At 42.2% G+C, this 25,677-nt stretch overlaps 3 protein-coding genes across 3 annotated transcripts in view; all 3 read right to left on the reverse strand.

The window, feature by feature from the left end:
• Nucleotides 1-6,813, reverse strand: part of ifngr1lb3 (interferon gamma receptor 1-like b3) — a 16,631-nt gene extending 9,818 nt beyond the window's left edge. The window contains exons 1-3 of the mRNA XM_016246536.1: nt 6,647-6,813; nt 1,474-1,591; nt 1,182-1,363 (exon numbers count right to left, since the gene is read on the reverse strand). Of these exons, the coding sequence (XP_016102022.1) occupies nt 1,182-1,363; nt 1,474-1,591; nt 6,647-6,716 (370 nt within the window). The 5' untranslated portion in view covers nt 6,717-6,813. The remainder of the gene's footprint in view (nt 1-1,181; nt 1,364-1,473; nt 1,592-6,646) is intronic.
• A 12,855-nt stretch (nt 6,814-19,668) lies between these two features.
• The window catches only part of infgr1lb1 (interferon gamma receptor 1-like b1), an 89,083-nt gene continuing 83,074 nt past the window's right edge, over nt 19,669-25,677 (reverse strand). Inside the window, exon 8 of the mRNA XM_016246535.1 lies at nt 19,669-20,125. The gene's annotated coding sequence lies outside the window, so the exon portion shown is untranslated. The remainder of the gene's footprint in view (nt 20,126-25,677) is intronic.
• Nucleotides 19,669-25,677, reverse strand: part of LOC107561966 (interferon gamma receptor 1-like) — a 23,676-nt gene continuing 17,667 nt past the window's right edge. The window contains exons 8-9 of the mRNA XM_016246523.1: nt 20,895-21,016; nt 19,669-20,514 (exon numbers count right to left, since the gene is read on the reverse strand). Of these exons, the coding sequence (XP_016102009.1) occupies nt 20,200-20,514; nt 20,895-21,016 (437 nt within the window). The 3' untranslated portion in view covers nt 19,669-20,199. The remainder of the gene's footprint in view (nt 20,515-20,894; nt 21,017-25,677) is intronic.

Here is a 25,677-nt window from a genome sequence, read left to right on the forward strand (position 1 = left end):
TTAAAGGTGGGGTAAGCAATTTTTCAAAAACGCTTTAGAAAACTGATTTGGGCCGAATAGCATAACAAACTTGTAGCCAATCAGCAGTAAGGGGTGTCTACTCATGATGTGGAGGAGAGAGCGTTCAGTGCACAGCACAGGACGGACATTAGCCGAGCCGAGCGACAGAAAGATAAAGATGGTGGATAAAAAACGAAAGAGGAAAACGTCTGCGGAACAAAAGAAGGCTTAAGGCAAGAAGTAGGACCCGTGTAAATATCGGATCAGCTTTCCTGCGCTGGAGAGAACTCAAGGAGCGGAAGGCCTGTGATCGGATGCCGAGGTTGCTTCGTTTCTTCTCGACAGGTGAGTAACACCGTGTCTGCGCCGCAACAGCTAGTTGTTTTCTGTCTGTCTAGTCTGTCTGGTACACTGGACGCGACAAAGCAACCGTTGAAAATCATTTGAAATTTGTGTCAATTCGTCATAAATAGAACACAGCAGCAGTTTTGCTTTGTTTCACAGAACCAGAGCCGTTGAGAAAGTTTCTCAATTCAGTTTCTTTTCGATGTTTCTCAACGGCTCTGCACAGAACTAATCGTTGCCTGGGTTGCATACGTATGTGTGGGGCGGAGCTATCAAAATAGGGGCGAGACCCTTTTGGGGTAGGGGCGTGTTTGTTTTGGTGATTTCAAATGTCAACATTGGCTACCAGAAATCACTTACCCCACCTTTAAACTAAAGTGTCTGCTATCTTATAACACCCTCACACAATCGCTTGCCAATGTGGGCATCTGCAGTTGTTGCAGTCTCTGCTTTTTTGTTGTTTTTCCATCTCTTCAGTTTCATTTTCTGCTATGAAACAGCGGTCAACTGATTAGTGCAAAACCAAGTCAATGCGCAGGTCAGTAAGCACAGTTACAGAAATCGGGTGACGAAATTTGCGTCACACACACTGAACGCAGACCCACAGGTATGCATAAAAACTGAAGTATACTTTGGCCGAAAGGCTAATTAAATGTTTGAATTGAGTCTCTACACTAAATGGTTTGGGCTGAATAAACTGCAAATGTTTTATAGGAAGCAAGCCCTAACATGTGTGAGAAATATCAATAGTGTTTCATCATCAACAGTGCCTTGCAAACACTGTAATAAACATTATTACTCTATCCATATGATTAAGTTATACTCAGAAAACTTACATTTATATTTATGTGTGTTCTCATCAAAATAGTCTTTGCTGTAGGTGAATCTAATGGAGACGCTTTCTGATTTCTCTTGCCCATCATGTGCCGTCACGAACACAAAGTAATCGTCATCCGTATCTCTGCTGTAGCTGCTGATATCAAGGTACGTCTGAGAGGTGTCAACTGTTTGGGAAGCACTAGAGATAAATGGGACAGAAAGATTAAGGAATGTGATTGTGATTAAGTAATGTCACATTTTCTGAAATTGTATTTTTTTCTTGATCAGCTGCTTTTGACACACACATACCTTTCATAAGGTTTGACCATTACACTGAATTTCAGCTGTTCAGTTGGGTTACTGTAGTTCCAGAAGAGGACATTCACAAAATTGTGACAAACAACACTCACGTTTGTTGGAGAAGGAACTGTAGAAAAAAAAAGTTAGATTCACATTCAGTTTATTTAGTCTATTATACAAACTCAAAGCTCATGAGAACAACGAATCCTTTCAATAAAATGCTGAGTTATTCTTAAAACGGATGTCATCTTCAGAGATGTCACAATCTTGGACTAGATTTTGAGTTTTGCTCAAACGCGATCACTGAATTTTGGACACACAACTGAATCTTATTATCCAAATATAAATGTTTAAAATGAGATTGGAAAACAAATATAAAATATATTTTTTATATTTCAGCAGGGAAAAAACTGTAATTGTCATACTTCCATTTGTGTTATCCGATTGCTTGATTGGTAATGTACAATCTTAGACTAACCTATTTGCACTTAAAAACAGACCTTAGATAAATACATACAAATAAATACGATTAAAGTGTTTTTGGATGACCAACCATCATAACAGCCTGCAATGCCAGGTCATTCTGAACTGAGGAAGTGGCTGATAGCCATCGCAGGAAATGCAGGGGGGGGGGGGGGAAATGTTTAAAATGAGATTGGAAAACAAATATAAAATATATTTTTTATATTTCAGCAGGGAAAAAACTGTAATTGTCATACTTCCATTTGTGTTATCCGATTGCTTGATTGGTAATGTACAATCTTAGACTAACCTATTTGCACTTAAAAACAGACCTTAGATAAATACATACAAATAAATACAATTAAAGTGTTTTTGGATGACCAACCATCATAACAGCCTGCAATGCCAGGTCATTCTGAACTGAGGAAGTGGCTGATAGCCATCGCAGGAAATGCAGGGGGGGGGGGGGGGGGGGGGGGGTTAGGGTCTGTGTGTGTGTGTGTGTGTGTGTGTATATCACTCCGAATCACTACATACAACATTATCATTACATTATCACACATAACAGAGAATAATTTCAAAACCATGTTCATTTAATGTTGTAAAATATAGACATGCATTGCTACTTTGGGACATATAAAATGCTATAATATCAATATATTATTATTTTAATAAATTAGAGGGAAAAACAATGGGCGAAAGTTTTTACTTTATGTATGTACTGGGTGTCTATGTTGGTTATGATTATGATTACTCTAATTGTGGGAAATAAGAAAAACAAAATTAACCTTTTAAATTAAGCCACTGGAGCCATCAGAGCAGACACAAAGATTGTACAGCTTTAATAATGGCCCTAACTATGAATTTTTAGTTATTGGTGTTAGATTGTAAAATGTTACATCACACAAGCACAAAAAACAGCGATGAACACATAAAGCCCATAATGCAGTTTCTGCATAGGAACTGAGGAAAAATTAGCAATGAAAAAAAATAAAAGTCTTGCAAATAAGTTTGAGAACATTTTGTTGTAGAGAAGTGAAATGTAGAAAGCAGAAATCACATTTTGCTTGTAAGAGGAAGTTTAGTGCTGCTAACAGAATGCTTATAAACAGTTTAGTATAATAAAGTTAATATGTCTGCTGGTGTTGGCCATTGTGTTTTATCAAGACCAAAGTCAATGCAGCCGTCTACCAGGAGATTTTGGAGCACTTTATTCTTCCATCTGCTGACAAGCTTTATGGAGATGCTGATTTCTTTTTCCAGCAGGACTTAGCACCTGCCCACAGTGCCAAAACCACTTCCAAATGGTTTGCTGACCATGATATTACTGTGCTTGATTGGCGAGCCAACATGCCTGACCTGAACCCCATCTGGAATCTATGGGACATTTTCAAGAGAAAGATGAGAAACAGTGGATCCGAGCTGAAGCTCAACAGTGCCTCAGCAGAGCTACAAGCGGATCGCATTCATTCACACCTCACTGATGCTGGAGTTTGTGCTAAAGGAGCCCCGACCAAGTATTGAGTGCATAAATGAACATACTTTAAAGAACTTGAGCTTTTCTGTTCTGCAAATCCTTTTTTTGATTGATCTTAGGAAATATTCTACTATTCTGAGATACTGGATTTTTGACTTTCAACTTTTTCAAGATATTCTAATTTGTTGAGATGCACCTGTATATATGAAGACTTCAAATGCAAAAGCCTGTAAGTGCCATCTGAAATTTTCTTCTAAAATTAGCATTTTTATCAGACTCCTACACTGTAAAAAAAAATCTGTGACATTTACGGTAAAATACCGGCAGCTGTGGTTGCCAGAACTAAAACGGTAAAAAATATGGTAGCAACATTTTAGGTTTTACAGACTTAACTTAAATTCACAATAAAATACCGTATTTCACTAACTGATGTAATGTTAATAAACCAAAATATTGAAGTACTAATATCTGTTTTGAACCATTGTAATGCACTGATAACCACCAAAAACTGGTGGTGATGAGAAAGTCACGGTATGAACCAAAGCTCATCACAAACAGCTTTTATACGAGCTGAGGAGGACAATACTTATATACAGAAGGTGCACACAGTGTCATTCACATAAACACTAAACACCATCATGGTGACACACATGATTCTGAAATAATGCAATAAACAATTTAACAACTTTACACATAAGATTAAACCCTAATGTACACAACTGATAAGAAATTTTTTTTTATTTCAACAAAAAAACATCAAATATGATGCATCATGCAGGGAACTCTGGGAGTGTCAATTTACGGTTTTATACTGTAAATTATACAATGACTTTTTCTTTTTCACTTCCAAAAAACGTATTTTACTGTCAAATTACATTAAATGTAATTACATTTATTCACCGAATATAGTATGGAAACTTACTGTTAACCAGTTAACAGGTTTTTACTGTAGGATTTTTACAGTCTTTTACTGTTAAAATCACAATCAATTTTTACAGTGTATGTTTGGGCTCTGTAATTTCACTTTATTGGCAATGAATAGGTTGTTGCCATTAAAGTGAAATAACTGAACATAAATATAGGAGCCTGATAAAACTGCTCATTTTAGAAGAACATTTCAGATGGCCCTGACAGGCTTTGCATTTGAAGTCTTCACATATATATAACTTTGTTTTCAGTCAGCATCGTGGTTATGGACACTCATCAGTTTCAGCTGCGTACTGTCAATCATCTGTTTATCACCTCTTTTGCTCATGTGTTTAAGTTCCACTGTTTCAGTTCTTGGTTATCGGGGCTTGTCTTTACTATGCGTTGTGGTGCTTACTTCTATGTTGGATTTACCCTGTTTGGATTATTTAAGACTGCCTATGCCTATACACACACTGTTGCTTTGTTTGATTATTGATTATGATTTCAACCCGAGAGTGACAGAGTAACACCTCCATGTACACTGCCAAACAAGGTTTAAGGCCACACTGATTTGCAGCTGTAACCACGTGTGATCAGTGACGTTTTCACACCCGCTCAGATCAGACCTAACTGTGGTTTGACTGTGATACAAGTGTGAAAATAAAACCAAAGGCTACATACTGTACTTAAATAAACAACTCAAAACTGGGCCAGAACATTTCAATGTATTGCTGGCTGAGCACAACAAGAACAGAGAAAGAAAACGCAAGAGAAAGACATGAAGGAATGAAAAGAACAACAGGAAGGAAGTGAAAGTGCGAAAGAGAAATGAGAGAAGGTTTAACACGCAAACACAGAAGAAAATAAAGTACGACCATATGAACAAGAATTAGAAATCTAGACCCAAACATTCATCCATTATAGATGCAAACTGACACTAATGACTTCAATAGAGATATGACATCTGCTAAAGTCAAACCTAAAGCATAAAGTTAATGACATATAAAACTACCTGCTTTTATTTATTCCAAAAAAACTTGTATAGCATGTAAACATAAATAAAACATGCTTTACTATACATAGAAACAATGTGATAACCAACCACTACCGACAGATGATAAACATCTCTATTTCTCTCTTGCAGACGCTCTTAAATCGATTAGCGTGCTGATGGACTGCATAAAGACAGCAACACTGACCAGCCACCTTGTTTCGTGAACACTCAGATAAAAAAAGATCACCGTACAGAATAAAAAACACTAAGCCATGAACCAAAGAAGTATTTGGGGGGACAAAAACTGAAAACAGTGTCCAGCCTGAGCTGATGATCTCACCGGCTCAGTAACATCCTCCTCGGTGTTTCTTGATGCAGACGGCATTCACGGACCTCTCCTGCCGTAGCTAGCACTCTCATGGTAACAACAACCTTTTTGACTGATGGATCGCTTCTTAAGATGAACAGTTCTTCCCCAGGAATTTGGCAATTAAATTCATTTTTGCAACAGAAGCACATATCATCGCTTATCACACAGCTCTCTGGAACACTTGAGAGTGACTGCTCAGGCATGGCTTTCAGCTGTCAGATATGCCCTAATATTCTGTAATATGCTTTATATCAGCCCGCTCACCACAAACTCACTCTCATTTCTGCCACCATCTTGAGCCTCAGTCATTAATCATAGTGAACTTCACCTCAGAGTATTATTACTTTTTTCTTTACTACTTTATTTATTTGTTTGTTGTTGTGGAAGCGTTAGGATAATATACAGGTAAAATTGTGAAATAATATTGTTTTACATTTTGGCAGGATTACCAAAGAGCTCTATCAAACTCTAAAGAGTTCAAAATGCAACTACCTCTCCTGTTATTTATTATTCTTTTAGTCAATTTTACTTTCTTGTTCACATTATATTTGAACTTTTAAGCAGAAATATATGTATTTTGTAAATTACTTTGTAACAACTGTGTGGTGCTATTTTAAGTATTTTTATATTCACTGATATTGAATGATTACCAAGTTTATTGATTATGGTATTTAGTAAAACTAAGAACTCACCACCCAAATAACGCTGCAGTACTGTGGTAATTTTGTTAGGTTACTATTAATACTGTAATATGGTGATGTAAACCCTTGTTTGCCATTCTATTAAAGCCTCTTTAATATTTAATTTAACAACAAAAAATGGAGAAGGAACCTTTTGTTACATTACAAATTAAGTCAACAACACCAAAAATGAAGGGGAACCTTTAAATACAGTCAAAAACTTACATGCTCGCTAAACTTACATGCCCCCCACCCGTTAGCGCGAGAGGCTTCAGCAAAATGATACTCACCGAAACCAAAGACTCCTGGGAACAGTAAGGCGTAAAACACACCAAACTGAACAACAAGATCCTTCGACATTGTCTTAAATCTGTTTTCTAAAACGCGTTCAGATGTGTTTCCTAAAGCATTTGCTGAGAGGGCTCTGTGTTCTCGTCTCTCTCACAGGGTTGCCAAATGTTCCGCCTGACACAGCCTGACTGGGGGGAGGGCGTAATTCTGGCCAAATTACATACATTGTGTAGGAATTTGTATTTAAATTTTTAATAAAAAGAAAACTGATTAGTAATAATTGTCCTGATTAGCTAAGCCCTCCATAGCAAAAAAACAAAACAAAACAAAAAAAAGGCTCTTCAATTTATGACCTAAAATAAAATAACCTAAAATAAATTTACCGGCCAAATCTGACCTCAGAAGACTTCAGAGGGTAGTCCGGACTGCTGAGCGAATCATTGGTACAACCCTCCCTTCTCTCCAAGAACTGTACTCGTCCAGAGTGAGCAAAAGGGCTGGCAGAATCACTCTGGACCCCTCACATCCAGCACACTCCCTCTTTGAACTGTTGCCATCTGGTCGACGCTACAGAGCTCTGAGCACCAGAACAACCAGACACAGGAACAGTTTCTTCCCTCAGGCCATCCATCTCATGAACACTTGACAATAACTGTGGAAGAATTAAAGTGAAGAATTGTTCATTTAACTTGTGCTCCGTGCTGCCGTTGCATGAGGCAGATAACGCAATCTATCCCAGACTACATTAGACTTTGCAAACTTTTATTTTTGTTCATAAAAAAGGCCTTCAATTCAAGGACATAGAATTTAGTAGGGGCACAACTGAATTGTTCCTAGCAATAATTGTGATCAATTAAAATATATTTAAGTTATTATATTTATATTTTATTTTTTATATTTTATATAATATTATATTATATTATATATTATATAAAACTTGCTACTGTACTGCATTAAGCTAACTGAGACTTGTTATTGTTACAAAGGAGGTTCCCGCACTACGTCTCTCGCACCACCAGAGGGAGCCTTCACCCGAGTATTAACCACCTCATTCGGACTCAATTTCCCATCAGCCGTCATACCTGGAACTGATCACCCTGCATCTGTCTTCAATTATCTCACACACTCAAACACCTATTTAAGGCACTCTGATCTGCTATTCAGTGCGAAGTCTTGATTTAACCCGGTGATCATTTCTAAGCGTTTTCTGTTTTTCTGCCTGCCTGTGTATTGACCTGGACTGTTTATCTCGTGTTCTGATTCTTGCTGCCAGCCCCGACCCCTTTAGTCTGTTTATCTACTGTGTTTGCTCGCCGCCGGCCCCAATTCTCTGCCCGTTCTCTGGATTACGACTACTGTTGGTTATCCTATACTACTACTGTTTACTGCCCTGCCTTGTACTGCTTTTATCTAATAAACTGCAGATGGATCCTCAAGCTACTGACTCGTCACAGAAGACTTCGCCAAACAGTGATCCAGCAGCTATTATACAACTCTCATCAGAACTATCTGCACAAGCCAACCAACTTGCCATTCACCAGCATCAACTAACTCGCCTAACAACTTTAACGGAGGACCTGGTGAGAGCCTTACAGGGTCTGAGTCTGTCACCCACAGAACCAGCAGCTGCTCAAATCAGTGCCATGACGACCAATTCACCACCCACGGTGAACCCTCATCTGGCTTTCCCGGATAAGTTTAACGGTGATCCGACCAAATGCAAAGGATTCCTGCTACAGTGTTCACTGTTCGTCAATCAGCAACCCACTTTATACCCCACGGACTCGAGTACGATTTCATTCATATGCTCCTTGCTTACCGAAAAGGCTTTGGATTGGGCCACCGCCGTCTGGAGAACGGATGGGTCAGTCTTTCCCTCGTTTGACATTTTTTTACAACGTTTTAAGGAAGTATTTGAACATTCAGCTGGAGGAAGGAGCACAGGGGAGCAGCTTCTGACTCTGAGTCAAGGAAGAGGAACGGCAGCCGAATATATATACACAATCCGTATATCTCTTGGAGGGAAGGGGAAATCACACAGTGGAGCCCTGCCTGTCACAATCACTGTCTCACTCACGACTCACCAATACCAGTCAGCACCATCACCCTCACCAGGGAGAACCCAGAGATTCCCGGACTTCCCCTTGAGTATGTTGATCTTTCTGAGGCATTCAGCAAAGTAAAGGCCTTTCGACTTCCTCCTCACTGCTCCTGTGACTACTCTATCGAGCTAATACCTGGCAGCATACCTTCCAAGGGTAGAATATTCCCTCTGTCTCAACCCGAGTCAGAAGCCATGAAGAAATATATTGAAGAGGAACTAACAAAGGGCTTTATCAGACCCTCTACCTCACCTGCTTCAGCCGGCTTCTTCTTTGTGAAAAAAAGGACGGCAGTCTCAGACCATGTATCGATTATCGGGGTCTCAACGACATCACCATCAAGTTCCGATACCCACTTCCTTTAGTGCCTGCCGCCCTAGAGCAACTCCGCCAAGCCAAATATTTTACCAAGCTCGATCTGCACTCCGCATATAATTTGATTCGTATTAAGGAAGGTGATGAGTGGAAAACTGCCTTCTCCACATCCACTGGGCACTATGAGTACTGCGTTATGCCGTTCGGCCTAGCCAACAGTCCGTCAGTCTTCCAGTCCTTTGTAAACGGCATCTTCAGAGACATGCTGGATCATTGGGTGGTGGTGTACATTGACGATATACTCATCTATTCAAATTCCTTCGATGAACACATCCATCACTTCCGCACTGATCTCAAACGTCTGATCCAACATCAATTGTATGCCAAGGGAGAGAAATGCGAATTCCATCAAACCAAAACGTCATTTCTGGAGTATGTCATCAGTCAAGAGGGAGTGGCTATGGATGATCATATGGTGAGGGCAGTAGTCGATTGGCCACAACCACGTACTGTGAAGGAATTACAGCGCTTCCTTGGCTTTGCAAATTTCATCGGCGGTTCATCAAAACTTCAGTACCGTTGCTGCTCCATTAACATCCATGACTAAATGAACCACTTCACAGCTCACTTGGTCTCCTGAGGCAATACAAGCTTTCCAAGAACTTAAAACCAGATTTACATCAGCTCCAATCCTCCATCCCGATCCCAGCCTGCTATTCATTGTGGAGGTAGATGCTTCAAGCACAGGTATAGGGGCTATTCTCTCACAACGTCATGGCTCATCAGCCAAAATGTTCCCTTGTGCATTCCTCTCCAGGAAGTTATCATCCTCTGAACGAAATTATGATGTGGGAAACCGTGAATTGCTGGCCATGAAAGCAGCCATGGAGGAGTGGCGCCATTGGCTAGAGGGAGCACTACATCCATGCACCGTTCTAACTGACCATAAGAATCTAGAATAGACAGGCTAGATGGGCTCTTTTCTTTACCCGATTCCACTTTACAGTCACTTACCGACCCGGGTCCAAAAACGCCAAAGCTGATGCTCTGTCACGATTTAACGAGGGGAGTGATCATACCAGCATGGAGGAGAACATTATTCCTGAAACCCTGCTTGTCGCACCAGTCCAATGGGACATTTTGACTGAGATGGATCTCTCTAACGCCACACATCCTCCTCCTCCTGAATGCCCTCCACAACTCACGTTCGTCCCTGAACAGCACAGAGATAAACTTCTGCATCAAGTTCATGACAACCCCAGCTCGGGGCATCCAGGTATCACAACAACCCTCCACCTTCTCAGAAATAGTTTCTGGTGGTCTACAATGTCTAAAGACACAGTCACCTTTGTGAATAATTGCACGGCATGCAACACATCCAAGCCTTCACGCCAATTACCCGCTGGCCTACTTCAACCACTTCCAGTACCCCAGCGTCCATGGTCCCATATTGCTATAGACATCATCACGGATCTATCAAACTCACTGGGAAATACCACCATCCTAACAGTCATAGACCGCTTTTCCAAGTCCTGCCGTCTCATTCCCTTACCTAAACTTCCTTTCGCTCTTGAAACTGTTGAAACACTATGCAACTATGTGTTCCGGTTCTGTGGCCTACCCGAGGACATTGTGTCTGATAGGAGTCCTCAATTCACCTCTCGAGTCTGGTCAGCCTTCTTTAGACTTCTCAACGTAAGCGTCAGCCTCACCTCCGGTTATCATCCACACTCCAATGGGCAGACGGAGCGACTGAACCAGGAACTCACGCGATTTCTCAGAACCTACTGCCAGAATAATCAAACTGACTGGAGCAAATACTTGATGTGGGTCGAGTATGCTCAGAACTCTCTTCAAAAACCTGCCACTGGTCTGACACCTTTCAGATGCGTACTGGGCTACCAACCACCTCTTTTCCCCTGGTCAGGAGAACCTTCGAATCTTCCCTCAGTCACTGAATGGTTACGGCGCAGTGAGGAGACCTGGAATCGAGCACATACTCATCTACAACGGCAAGACGGCAAGAGGAACAGGCCAAACCGTCACCGTTGCCCAGGTCCAGAGTACGCCCCAGGTCAATGGGTGTGGCTATCCACTAGAGACATCGGCCTCAGACTTCCCTGCAAGAAACTCAGTCCTAGGTATGTTGGCCCATTCAAAATTCTAAGACAAATTACGCCAGTTTCAGTCCGTTTAGATTTACCTGCTAACTATCTGGTCCGAGAGAGGGTCAGGAGAATGAGGGAGCCGAGGTCCAGGCGCCTCCACCCATTCTGGTCGACAACGAGGAGGTGTATCAGCTCAGAGAACTGCTCGACTCTCGATGCCGGGGCGGTGTACTCCAGTATCTGGTTGACTGGGAGGGGTACAGTCCGGAGGAACGGTCCTGGGTCAACGCTAGGGACATTCTTGACCCCTCACTCATGGAGGAGTTTCATAGGACACACCCGGGAAAACCGGCCCCTCGACCACGAGGTAGACCCCTGCGTCACTTGCCTCCTCGCGTCAGGAGCCGCTCGCAGGGTGGGGGCTCTGTTACAAAGGAGGTTCCCGCACTACGTCTCTCGCACCACCAGAGGGAGCCTTCACCCGAGTATTAACCACCTCATTTGGACTTAATTTCCCATCAGCCGTCATACCTGGAACTGATCACCCTACACCTGTCTTCAATTATCTCACACACTCAAACACCTATTTAAGGCACTCTGATCTGCTATTCAGTGCAAAGTCTTGATTTGCCCCGGTGATCATTTCTAAGCGTTTTCTGTTTTTCTGCCTGCCTGTGTATTGACCTGGACTGTTTATCTCGTGTTCTGATTCTTGCTGCCAGCCCCGACCCCTTTAGCCTGTTTATCTACTGTGTTTGCTCGCCGCCGGCCCCAATTCTCTGCCCGTTCTCTGGATTACGACTACTGTTGGTTATCCTATACTACTACTGTTTACTGCCCTGCCTTGTACTGCTTTTGTCTAATAAACTGCAGATGGATCCTCAAGCTACTGACTCGTCACAGTTATAGCACTTGTGTATCATTGCTCTTTTGTTGATTTTGATTGCTTCCATTGTCCTCATTTGTAAGTCGTTTTGGATAAAAGCGTCTGCTAAATGTCAAAATGTAATGTAAATGTAAATATGTAACCACTGTCGTCATCATACCACGGACATTACCTGAGATGTTATAAAGTCCACATGAAATCTAAATTTACTATTTATTTTGTTAGCGCACATTGCTAGCCTTAAAGTCAATTAATCTGTGCAAGTTAATCCTCTGAAATAAAAATTGTTTGTTTTGGTAATCTTTAATCAAAATCTGATAATTTGCTTATGCTCTGGAATGGCATGCCTTCTCTGATGACATCAGTTTGACGGCTTGGGCAGAATATGCTTAACCACGCCCCTCCAACCATTAGTCTGCTGTGGGTGAGAGATGAGAGGAGGAGCGCAAAAATAACCCCCCGCCCTCTACTCAATATTCCGTTTCAGTTGGAAATACGCCACCACACTGAAATCCAGTCGGCAGCAAACTCCGATTCACGCAGACTTTAAAGTAAATATGTCAGCAAACTGCGCTCTTTCAAGGATGTGCATTTAATGCATGGCCAAAGTAAGGACATAATCTAAGTGTTTAAAACATGCAACGTAGTATTGCCCAACTGTTCCCATATTTTAGCAACATTCCATATTAAATCCATACAGAAAGCATTTTATCATGTCACACCCAGTTTAGGGAGCTAAACACTCTCTCTCTCTCTCTCTCTCTCTCTCTCTCTCTCACACACACACACACACACACACACACACAAAAACCCAAGAGCACCTTAGTTGAAACTGTAATAATAACATATTTGGCAAACTCTTCTGTGCATATTTACATTTGCGCTCTGGAGAGCATCAGATGTTTCTATTTACAATGTTTGCAGGGTTGAGCAGTGTAGCTAATCACAGACACGTCCATTGAACCGATGAACTGAGATAAGTGATAGGCTCAGTGCATTTGAAATTATACAGGGAGCACTCTTTACACACATACTAGACTCTCTGTAATGCATTCAGAATTTTAATTAAAGTTTTTTTTTCATGATGCTAAGAGGAACAATGTCCCCTCACTAAAGTTCAGCTATAGTTTAGTTATTCTATATAAATGCTCAAATGAATCTCAGACAGATTATAGAGAAGTGCCTGGCATATATTAATTGTAGCCTGTTATTGCTTAAACATATGGTGTTATCACAGCAAACACTTTACAGATGTAACAATAAACCACTGCCTAGAAGTGTGCATATAGTGTCATAATCATGTTATATATTCAGCTTGGCAAAGTTCTCCAGTTTTAAAGCTACAGCAGCACTGAATCCAGCACGTCATTCACCTCTGACGTAAATGAATGCTATGACACGTGTTTTCATGAAATCAAGAATAATAATAACAACCTGCAATATACCCTTATGAAAAACAGAAAAGTCATGGCTCAAACGCACATACACAAGCAGTTTTAGTTCCTCACATGCTAGAGAGGCCTTGCCAAAGCGTTTAACAGACAGCTATGTGCAAAATGTGTTTTATTGTTGAAAAGTCAGGGCAGTTTTAAATCGAGTGGAAATGCAGCAAATTGGATTTCGGGATCAGAATCTCTGAAATTCTCATTGGTTAACAGATGCCTATATCAGAGTATCTTTCAGTAAAAATGTCCTTTTTTACAACTTTTGGTTGATTGATAGAGCGTCATATTTGCAATTCCTTTAGAAATCAATTGATTCACATAACTTTCTAAAGCAGCATAATCTGTAAAAACGCTGCCCAACGTACCGTGCTCATTTTCTGTGTTGATTTTTACAGGATTTTTTTTAGGTGTACCTAAATTTAGAATTACGCATTGCATTGAGCTGTATTTTCGGATTATAGAAAATGTGGTTACACTTTATTTTAAGGTGTCCTTGTTACAGTGTAGTTATACATTTAAGCATAGGCGCCTATGAAATGGTCGAGCACCCACGGAAAAACACAAGATAGTCTCCTTTCATTTTAACCAATAAGAAATGGAAATGCAGCTTTTACGACTTTATTCTCGTTTTCATAGTTCATTTGAGGCAGTTTTTGGCATTATTTTAATGGCAAATGTCGAGAGTGCATTATTGTAATACGAGAGCTCTTGGCTTGCTCTCTCATATATATATATATATATATATAGTGATCATGGCTCTGTGCTCCCTCAGATATTATGTGTGCCCCCTTAAGTGCATCCTCAAACTTTGTCCTGTGTACGCGCTAATAAGTGCTTATTGTAAACAGGGATTTATTAAATCATTTTATTTAGTGAAGCGCAACCCTCATAGCTGTCAGGATATACAAACTCTGGACAGGGAGGTTAGGTAAATCCAACAATTTATTAATTGTAAAGCAACATAAACAGGTATAGGGAGCGATGGAAGGGAGAACTCTGAGTGCGGGTGGATGATTTAATAGGAATAGTCTTATTGATAAAGGTGAATGAGGATCGGGAAGCACACACCTCAGTGCCAGAGAGGTAAGTCGTTTTCAGTAGCAACTTTAAGGAGATAATCTTAGTTCAACGGAGATAGTTCACAGGAGAACTGCAGAGAGTCCGCTGGAATACTGGAGATCGCAGGATAGAGAGTCTGTAGCCTAATCGAAGACAGACAAAGACTGAACTGACGACCTGGAAGGGACCTTAAATGTCGCACATTTCTGACAGACTTCGATGTAACGGCGGTTGTTATTAGCCATGCCAGGCCACCAGAACTGATCTTGTAGTAGCGAGAGGGGCTGTGTAGTCCCTGGGTGGCCAGTGCCCAATGAAGAATGAGCAGAATGTATCAGTTGTACTCGAAGAGATTTGGGTACATCGATACATCCAGCTCGGCAGCCCGGCGGAGCTGGTTCAGAGAGGGTAGCTTCAGCAATCTATTCTTCTATGTCCCATTGGATGGGACTGACAATGAGGGAGGAGGGAAGCACTGGTTCGGGTAGTTCCAGAGTTTCATCTGGGGTATGAAGTCGGGAGAGAGCATCTGCCTTCACGTTTTTGGATCCGGGACGATAAGGGATTATAAAATTGAATCTGGTGAAAAAGAGTTCCCATCAGGCCTGTCTGGGATTAAGTCTTCTAACTTCACAGAGATACTGCAAATTTTTGTGCTCTGTTAGTACTGTGAAGGGGTACCTGGCTCCTTCCAACCAGTGCCTCCACTCCTCTAGGCCAAGCTTGATAGCAAGAAGTTCTGTTTCGATGTCATAATTCTGCTCCGCCGGGGCTGAGTTTCTTGGAGAAGAAGGCACATGGAAGGAGTTCGGATGCTCTCTCCTGCCGCTGTGACAATACTGCCCCAACCTCTACTACGAAGGGCTTCTCAGGATCAGGATGGAGAACGAGTGGGGCAGAGGTGAATGCTAATTTCAGTTGTTCCATGGCACGTCCTGCTTCTGAGGTCCAGCACAGAGATTTGGGCCTGCCTTTCAGCAGTGAGGTCAAAAGAGCTGTAATTCTGAATGAACCGGCGATAAAAATTGGCAAAGCCAAGGAACCTCTGGAGTTCTTTTATGGTGGTGGGAGTTGGCCAGGACCTCACTGCTGATACCTTCCCTTCATCCATGAGAATGCCCTCCTTACAGATGTTATACCCAAGGAACTGGATGGAGGATTGGTGGAAACTGCATTTCTCTGCTTTTAGGAAAAGCTGGTTATCACGCAAATGCTGTAGGACCTCCGAAACATGATGGCAATGTTCGGCTAGACTCCGGCAGTATATCAGGATGTCATCCATATACACTACCACAAAGCGGTTGAGGAAATCCCGGAGCACCTCATTCATGAAATCCTGGAATACGGAGGGGGCGTTGACCAGGCCATACAGGCATAGGAATAGTCTTATTGATAAAGGTGAATGAGGATCGGGAAGCACACACCTCAGTGCCAGAGAGGTAAGTCGTTTTCAGTAGCAACTTTAAGGAGATAATCTTAGTTCAACGGAGATAGTTCACAGGAGAACTGCAGAGAGTCCGCTGGAATACTGGAGATCGCAGGATAGAGAGTCTGTAGCCTAATCGAGGACAGACAAAGACTGAACTGACGACCTGGAAGGGACCTTAAATGTCGCACATTTCTGACAGACTTCGATGTAACGGCGGTTGTTATTAGCCATGCCAGGCCACCAGAACTGATCTTGTAGTAGCGAGAGGGTCTGTGTAGTCCCTGGGTGGCCAGTGCCCAATGAAGAATGAGCAGAATGTATCAGTTGTACTCGAAGAGATTTGGGTACATCGATACATCCAGCTCGGCAGCCCGGCGGAGCTGGTTCAGAGAGGGTAGCTTCAGCAATCTATTCTTCTATGTCCCATTGGATGGGACTGACAATGAGGGAGGAGGGAAGCACTGGTTCGGGTAGTTCCAGAGTTTCATCTGGGGTATGAAGTCGGGAGAGAGCATCTGCCTTCACGTTTTTGGATCCGGGACGATAAGGGATTATAAAATTGAATCTGGTGAAAAAGAGTTCCCATCAGGCCTGTCTGGGATTAAGTCTTCTAACTTCACAGAGATACTGCAAATTTTTGTGCTCTGTTAGTACTGTGAAGGGGTACCTGGCTCCTTCCAACCAGTGCCTCCACTCCTCTAGGCCAAGCTTGATAGCAAGAAGTTCTGTTTCGATGTCATAATTCTGCTCCGCCGGGGCTGAGTTTCTTGGAGAAGAAGGCACATGGAAGGAGTTCGGATGCTCTCTCCTGCCGCTGTGACAATACTGCCCCAACCTCTACTACGAAGGGCTTCTCAGGATCAGGATGGAGAACGAGTGGGGCAGAGGTGAATGCTAATTTCAGTTGTTCCATGGCACGTCCTGCTTCTGAGGTCCAGCACAGAGATTTGGGCCTGCCTTTCAGCAGTGAGGTCAAAAGAGCTGTAATTCTGAATGAACCGGCGATAAAAATTGGCAAAGCCAAGGAACCTCTGGAGTTCTTTTATGGTGGTGGGAGTTGGCCAGGACCTCACTGCTGATACCTTCCCTTCATCCATGAGAATGCCCTCCTTACAGATGTTATACCCAAGGAACTGGATGGAGGATTGGTGGAAACTGCATTTCTCTGCTTTTAGGAAAAGCTGGTTATCACGCAAATGCTGTAGGACCTCCGAAACATGATGGCAATGTTCGGCTAGACTCCGGCAGTATATCAGGATGTCATCCATATACACTACCACAAAGCGGTTGAGGAAATCCCGGAGCACCTCATTCATGAAATCCTGGAATACGGAGGGGGCGTTGACCAGGCCATACAGGCATTACGCAATACTCATAGTGTCCAGCAGGTGTCACAAATGCTGTCTTCCATTTGTCCCCCTCACATATCCTGATGAGGTTGTAAGTGCGTCGGAGATCCAGCTTGGTGAAAACTGAAGCGTCGCGGAGCTGTTCCAAAGCCGCTGGGACGAGGGGAAGTGGATAGCGGAACTTCACCATGATCTTACTCAGTGCTCGATAATCTAAGCAGGGCCTCAAGCCTCTGTCCTTCTTGGTGACAAAAAAGAAGCTGGATGCGGCAGGAGAGGTTGAAGGGTGGATGTAACCCTGCTTGAGTGCCTCCTCAATGTACTCCTCCATGGCCCTCTGCTCTGGTATGAATAGTGGATAAATCCTTCCTCGGGGCACTTACTCACCCGGTACCAGGTCGATGGCACAGTCCCATGATAATTTCAATGGTTGTGGAGTTAACTGGTAATACTGCCGTAGGATCTGGAGATTGTAGAGGTAGTTCTGGAAAGCAATGAGGGAAGCAGGTTTCACCCCATTGCACGTGAACATTCACCCGTAATCCACGACAATCTGGGCTGATGTTGTATTAGCCAGGGGCACCCTAGGATGACAGCAACGGTAGAACCTTCCAGAACCAGAGGAGAGAAAGACTCTACATGCAGGCAGCCAACTCTTGGCAGGATGGGTTTGACTTGATGACGAATGTAGCCTCTGCTTAGGGTTCTTCTGTTTACTGACTGGACCTTGTACGGGGTCGGAGTTGAGGTCTTCTGGAGGTTGAGCTGCCTGCAGAGCTGTCCGGAGATGAAGTTACCGGCTGATCCAGAGACAAGGAGGGTGGTAACTGTAACAACATGGTTGGCAGTAATTACTGAAACCGTAGTAGTCAGTGGAGAAAAGTTTAATGGAAGGACTTGAAACTGCACTCACCACTCGGGGCACTTACTCACCCGGTACCAGGTCGATGGCACAGTCCCATGATAATTTTAATGGTTGTGGAGTTAACTGGTAATACTGCCGTAGGATCTGGAGATTGTAGAGGTAGTTCTGGAAAGCAATGAGGGAAGCAGGTTTCACCCCATTGCACGTGAACATTCACCCGTAATCCACGACAATCTGGGCTGATGTTGTATTAGCCAGGGGCGCCCTAGGATGACAGCAACGGTAGAAACTTCCAGAACCAGAGGAGAGAAAGACTCTACATGCAGGCAGCCAACTCTTGACAGGATGGGTTTGACTTGATGACGAATGTAGCCTCTGCTTAGGGTTCTTCTGTTTACTGACTGGACCTTGTACGGGGTCGGAGTTGAGGTCTTCTGGAGGTTGAGCTGCCTGTGCAGGTGGATGATTTAATAGGAATAGTCTTATTGATGAAGGTGAATGAGGATCGGGAAGCACACACCTCAGCGCCAGAGAGGTAAGTCGTTTTCAGTAGCAACTTCAAGGAGATAATCTTTGTTCAACTGAGATCGTTCGCAGGAGAACTGGAGAGAGTCCGCTGGAATACTGGAGATCACAGGATAGAGAGTCTGTAGCCTAATCAAGGACAGACAAAGACTGAACTGAGGTGTGTGCTTATATGCTGGGGCTGATGAGGATGTGCTGATTGAGTGCAGGTGTTCAGAATTCAGGTAATTGGGATCGTTGCGTGGTGGTGAGAGTCTGGTGACTCCGTGACAATAGCAATAATGTGTGTATTATTTGGTTACTAAATAATGTATTTGCAGTCCTTGCTTTCACTTCGCAAGATATATTTTGTGTAGTAAATTCATCAAACTCACCATCCAACGGAGTATACTCTAGAAGAAAAAAAAAACTAACACACAGTATAATTAATTACTGAGTAATGAGAATGAAATATTTGAAAATATTAAATTTGTTGCGTATGTGTATGATAACTTAGCCTAGTTATTATTTAGTCGTGGAAACAGTGGTGAAAATGGGTTTTATATATATATATATATACTGTATATATATGATGGTTGAGGTTGAGCACCCACCGGCAGAAACATAAAGCGCCTATGCATTTAAGTACTTTTATTAATTAATATTAATTAACTACATAACATTAATATTAGAGTAATATTAATTAGTATAACAGTAATATTAATTAACTACATGTACTTACTATATGGTTAGGGTTAGGATTAGGGTTTGGTTTAGGGTTACTTGCATGCAATTATGCATAATTTATTGTTATTATAAGTACATGTATCATGTGTAACGAGGACACTGTAACACTGTGTTACTGCAAATGTCTGTAAATATCATGAAAAGGGTACTGGTAAATTTCTGGCAGGACATTGCCCCCCCCCCCCCCCCCTTGACAGTGTACGTTTCAACAGTTTTTTTCCCCCTCCCTAGAAAAATTATTTTATTTACACATTAATTTATCTTAATGCAGGTTAGTGGGAAACTCGCCATGGCTGTAGTTAACACTGTCAATGCAGCACATCGTAACAATCTAGATAACTCTCACCACAATTGAACCCTCTGAACTGTGTCTGATTGTACACAACTTTGATTTGAATGGGTGCGATGTAGTTTTATCTCTGTGCACACAACACAAGCCTACTGACAGGGGCGGATCTACCGGGGTGGCAACTGCCACCCTAAGAAAAAGCTGTGCCACCCCAGAATTATCAAAGAATAAAATATAAATGTAAGCAGTGTTTCATGTGCTACTTTTCAGCCGCGGCGATGACAGAGAACACAAAATAATAGCAAAAAAAAGTCTTTCAAATGATCAGTGTGTGAAATTGTTAATGGACCAAAATTGATTACAATGACTTGGTGTGAACAAGCCATATTGCCATAAGAAATGCAAACACTTTCCAGTGTCGTTCTTACTAAGGTTCAGACCTAATCACTAGTGGTCAAGGGCCATATCCCTCAGTAATGTCCCCTGGACTCATCTCCTGCAGGAATTTAGGACTGTCATAGTCAGACGACCTGCCAACGCCTTCAGAGTCTTCACAATCCATGTCCTCTTCAGAAACCTCAGTTAGATCCACTACGGTGTCATCAAGGATAGTGTTTGCTTTGCAGTCTTTCTCAGTTGGGGAAATGGGGGGAGAACCATAACTAAAAATCTCATCTGTCAGTAGGGGTGTGTCCCCCCGAGATGTCATTTGGGAAATGGCGGTCGGCTCGGCTTGGGATGTAAGAGATTGGCCAGTTATAACGTTCCGCTGCATATGGAAAGGAGCAAACGGTTAGTCTTGGTTCAGCTGATGGGGGTCAACAGCAGATCACCAGACACATCACAAATACAAAACACAGCTGAATAAAGAACAATTCCTAAAGAAACAGTTCACCCGAAAATGTTAAATTCTGTCATAATGTACTGATTTTCATACTGCTTCAAACATGTATGGCTTTATTCTGTTGGTTGTTCATAAAATGTAAGTAGATGTAATAGGATATCATTATCATAGGGATATTCCCACAGGTGATAAAACGTTTGGACCAACATAAGGGTGAATACTTTTTTTTTTGTGCTGAAATATGCCTATACTAGAATTTAAATGAAAAAAATATATACACAATGAAAGGACCAAAAGACACATACCAAAAATTCAGGAATTATGGGGATTCTGGACAACTTCCTCCAAAGCAGCCACACAAAGCCCATGATAATGAAGAGCACAATGGTCCCTCCGCCTAGCAAAGCTGCGATTAGTCCCGTTTTGTCTACAGAAAAGTCAAGAACAATTCAATGAAGCGTCTACACTAGTACTCACAAATACTGACTTTATTTAAGATGAAGGTGAAGTTTAGAATTTCCATACCACTATCAAAATCAGACAGAACTGGAAAAAAAAAAAAGTTTTCAAAGTTTCAAGCATTCCCCCAAACTGCCATTGATAGGACAGATTAATTAAATAGTCCTTTTTCAGCATTAAATACATTATGAATATACTTTAAGGGTAAGGTAGTGCTGTTTGGTGCTAGAAGCACAAAAATGACAATATTCACCTATTTTATTTATTTATTTGTCCTTTATTTAACCAGGTAAAACTTTCTGAGATTACAAAAGCACTCTGGAGTAAGGACACAGCTTGGTGTAATTTAGTTGCACTACAATAAATCACAGTGTCATCAGCATAAAAATGTAAATTAAAATTACCAATATTAAAATCAAGATTATTAATATAAATAATAAAAAGCAGAGGCCCCAAAACAGACCCCTGAGGAACAGCCCTCATAATCTGCAATGGTGCAGATGAATGGCCTTCCATTTGCACACAGTGTGTTCTGCCCACTAAGTAGCTTTCAAATCAAGAGGTTGTCTCATTTGACATTCCAATTTGTTTCAGTCTAGTTTTTATTAAACTGAAATCAACGTTTTCGAAAGCCTTGGACAGATTGTTAAAAAATGATACACAATAATTACCTCTATCAAGCGCCTCAGTGATATTGTTTATAACCCTAGTCGCAGCTGTGGTTGTGCTGTGTTGTTTCCTAAAACCAGACTGATTATGTGATAAAATATCATGTTCCATAAGATATGAAATCAACTGCTCGCTCACTAATGAGAGATTCAAAAACCTTAGACAAAATACAAAGTTTAGAAATTGGCCTATAGTTATTCATATCGGAAGGATCTCCTCCTTTTAACAATGGGGAAACAAAAGCAGACTTCCATATACTTGGGTATTCATTTAAACTCAGTAAAAGATTTTAAATATATGTCAAAGGGGCAGCAATGTAATCTGCAGCTAAATTTTTAAAAAAGTGGTTCTAATTTGTCAGGACCAGCTGACTTATTTACATCTAGTAGTTTGAGAGCTTTTTTAATCTGACAAATAGAAAGCGTTTTAAAACTGAAATTAAGAGCTGTTAAATGCTTTTCTCTGTTTTCCATATCATTATTCATATCTATAGTTTTAGGTACCTTAATCGACGATCCTACAGCAACAAAATGTTTATTAAAACAGTTCAGCACCTCTCCTTCATTCAAGATTTTTATGGTATTGTCCATTATGTACAAAGTAAGTCCGACAGGCTTTTTTGCACCTGAAATAGTCAATATGTTTCCAGAATTTCTTAGGTCTGTTTAGATTATGAGTTGTTTCATTTAAAAAGTAATCAGCTTTGGCTTTTCTTGTCATCATTTTACATCGGTTACATAATTGTGCCCAGCAAAATAATCACAAGCCATGTGCTTGAACAAAACAAGACACGAACACGCAGCTAATGAGAATTGTATTGTTTCCTAAAACCAGACTGATTATGTGATAAAATATCATGTTCCATAAGATATGAAATCAACTGCTCGCTCACTAATGAGAGATTCAAAAACCTTAGACAAAATACAAAGTTTAGAAATTGGCCTATAGTTATTCATATCGGAAGGATCTCCTCCTTTTAACAATGGGGAAACAAAAGCAGACTTCCATATACTTGGGTATTCATTTAAACTCAGTAAAAGATTTTAAAGATATGTCAAAGGGGCAGCAATGTAATCTGCAGCTAAATTTTTAAAAAAGTGGTTCTAATTTGTCAGGACCAGCTGACTTATTTACATCTAGTAGTTTGAGAGCTTTTTTAATCTGACAAATAGAAAGCGTTTTAAAACTGAAATTAAGAGCTGTTAAATGCTTTTCTCTGTTTTCCATATCATTATTCATATCTATAGTTTTAGGTACCTTAATCGACGATCCTACAGCAACAAAATGTTTATTAAAACAGTTCAGCACCTCTCCTTCATTCAAGATTTTTATGGTATTGTCCATTATGTACAAAGTAAGTCCGACAGGCTTTTTTGCACCTGAAATAGTCAATATGTTTCCAGAATTTCTTAGGTCTGTTTAGATTATGAGTTGTTTCATTTAAAAAGTAATCAGCTTTGGCTTTTCTTGTCATCATTTTACATCGGTTACATAATTGTGGCCAGCAAAATAATCACAAGCCATGTGCTTGAACAAAACAAGACACGAACACGCAGCTAATGAGAATACTCATAAGCCGCATGTTCACACAAGACAAGACAGCACACAGCCATCGAAAACCAAGCTGCGTGCTACACAGCACAAGACAAAACAGGACATGAAAGCTTGTCAACGAAACAAAACAACAAGAAAAGCATGCGGCAGAAAACAAACCGCATGCTACACAACACAACACACGTGGACAGAAGAGCGCATGGCCGAGCGAACTCGAGACTGCACGCTCCCACAACAAGACAGAATATGGAGCAAGACATGAGTGCTGGGATCCGAACAAGGCATGCAGACAAGAGAGCGTACGGCTCGAGAATACTCTAAGCCGCACACTCACATAAAAACAGGACATGATGGGACCTGGCATCCCTAACGAGGAGCACCAAAAACAAGACAGTAACAAGACAGCACAAACATGACAACACAAGACCGACACACAACAACAGACAACGCAAGACAAGAAAAATCAAAACACAAAGACAAAGAGGGGAGGGAGGGGAGCCAAGCCAGTGCCAGCAGGACAGCCCAGAAAGTCATTAAAGGGACCAGGGAGAGGCGGGAGGGTTGAGCCAGGGAGGTTCAGGCAGTCCAGGAGTCCTGTCCGGGGCCGGAGGGACGATCCAGGGAGGCTCCGGCCTAACAGAAACCCTGGCAGACCACCAGGGCAGAGCCGGAGGAACAGACCAGGGAGGCTCCGGCTTAACGGGAACCCCGGCAGACCACCAAGGCAGAGCCGGAGGGACAGACCAGGGAGGCTCTGGCTTAAAGGGGTTATCTGTGGCTTGTGTAATGCAAACACATACCAGCTTCATCACTGTGTCTGTCACGCGACTGTCTTTACATTTATTTTGAAAGATGAAGCTCACGATTATGGTAAGGGGCGTTACATTTCCGACAAGTGCTTGCGGTGTTCGGCCAATCACAATGCACTGGGCCAGCTGGCCAATCAGAGCAGACTGCGCTTGTCGGAAGGAGGGACTTTGTAGAAAACGAAGCGTTTGAGAGAGGCGGGGCATAGAGGACCTACAATAATGTACAGTATTTGAAAAATAATGTGTTTTTTGAACATTAAAGCATGTCAACATATTCTGTTACACCAAATACACAAAATAATGATCTTTAAAAAAAGCATCATATGACCCCTTTAACAGGAACCCCAACGGCCGGCCAGGGCGGGACCGAACACTTGGCAAGCAGGAAGGGTGGAGCCAGTATCAAGGAGGGAGCAAGGAGCAAGGAGCTTGGGCAGAGCAGGGAGCCTATGCAGAGCCAGCAGAGCAAGGAGCTTGGGCAGAGCAGGGAGCCTATGCAGAGCCAGCAGAGCAAGGAGCTTGGGCGGAGCCGGCATGGCAAGAAGCAAGGACGGCTCTGGGACAGGCTGCAGGCCTTGAAGGATGGAGGAAGTCTTCCTCTTTCTCCTCCGATGAGAGCTAGGCAGTGGCATTACAGCTTCTAGAGGCGCTGCAGCCTCTTCAGCCGTCTTTGGCAGTGCTGCAGCTGGCCCATTCTTCCTCCTTCTCCGTTTATGGGTCATTGGAGGGCTGGGGCTTCCACTGACTGCAGGTGGAAAAGGGGGGACAGTCAGTGAAGTGGGAATTCGCTTGGTGAGGGGGTTCAGGCTCCCCATGATGGTAGACATGATAAATTAAGTCCCAGAAGCCAAGATTCCCCAGCTTCTCCATCTCCTACAGGCTGAGAGGCTGATCGAGGCAGATGTTGAAGACCTCCTAAATATCAGCCTCACTATAGTCCAGATTGTCCACCTCAATGAGGAAGTCACAGGCAAAGTCCCTCACGTCAGCCCCCTGCTGACGGAAGTAGCGAGCATTTACTTGCTGGATCATTTGCTGGCGGGTGGACAATCCGGTGGTAGGAGATGGGAAAAGGAAGAAAACCATCTTTGGTGAGTCCTCTTTTTGTCAGCTCGTACTGTCAGGGTTGGGGATGAAGGGATGAGGTGAGGACTCACTGATGCAGGAGATGGGCTTTTATAAAAAAAAATAAAACAAAAACTACCCCGTGGGGGAAAAACAGGCTGGCACGACAAGGCAAGTCAAGGCAGGATCAGGACAAGGCTGACATGATACATGCGATGACGAACTGGCACGGGACTGCAAAACACAAGGAGAATAAATAGGGAGCAAATGAGGAGGGTAACGAGGGAAACACAGATGGGGCAAATTAACCAATAATCAGGTAAAAAGATGGGTGGAATCAAGTCAATTGTGAGAGCACATGGCACACAGGAAACAAGGACAAAAGCCATGTGCTCACACACAAAAAAAAAAACACAAGCACATGGCCAGCAAAACAATCACAAGCCATGTGCTTGAACAAAACAAGACACAAACACGCAGCTAATGAGCTTACTCATAAGCCGCGTGTTCACACAAGACAAGACAGCACGCA

The sequence above is a fragment of the Sinocyclocheilus grahami genome, unplaced genomic scaffold (assembly GCF_001515645.1).
Source record: "Sinocyclocheilus grahami isolate Dianchi unplaced genomic scaffold, SAMN03320097.WGS_v1.1 scaffold801.1, whole genome shotgun sequence".
Classification (NCBI taxonomy): Eukaryota; Metazoa; Chordata; class Actinopteri; order Cypriniformes; family Cyprinidae; genus Sinocyclocheilus; species Sinocyclocheilus grahami.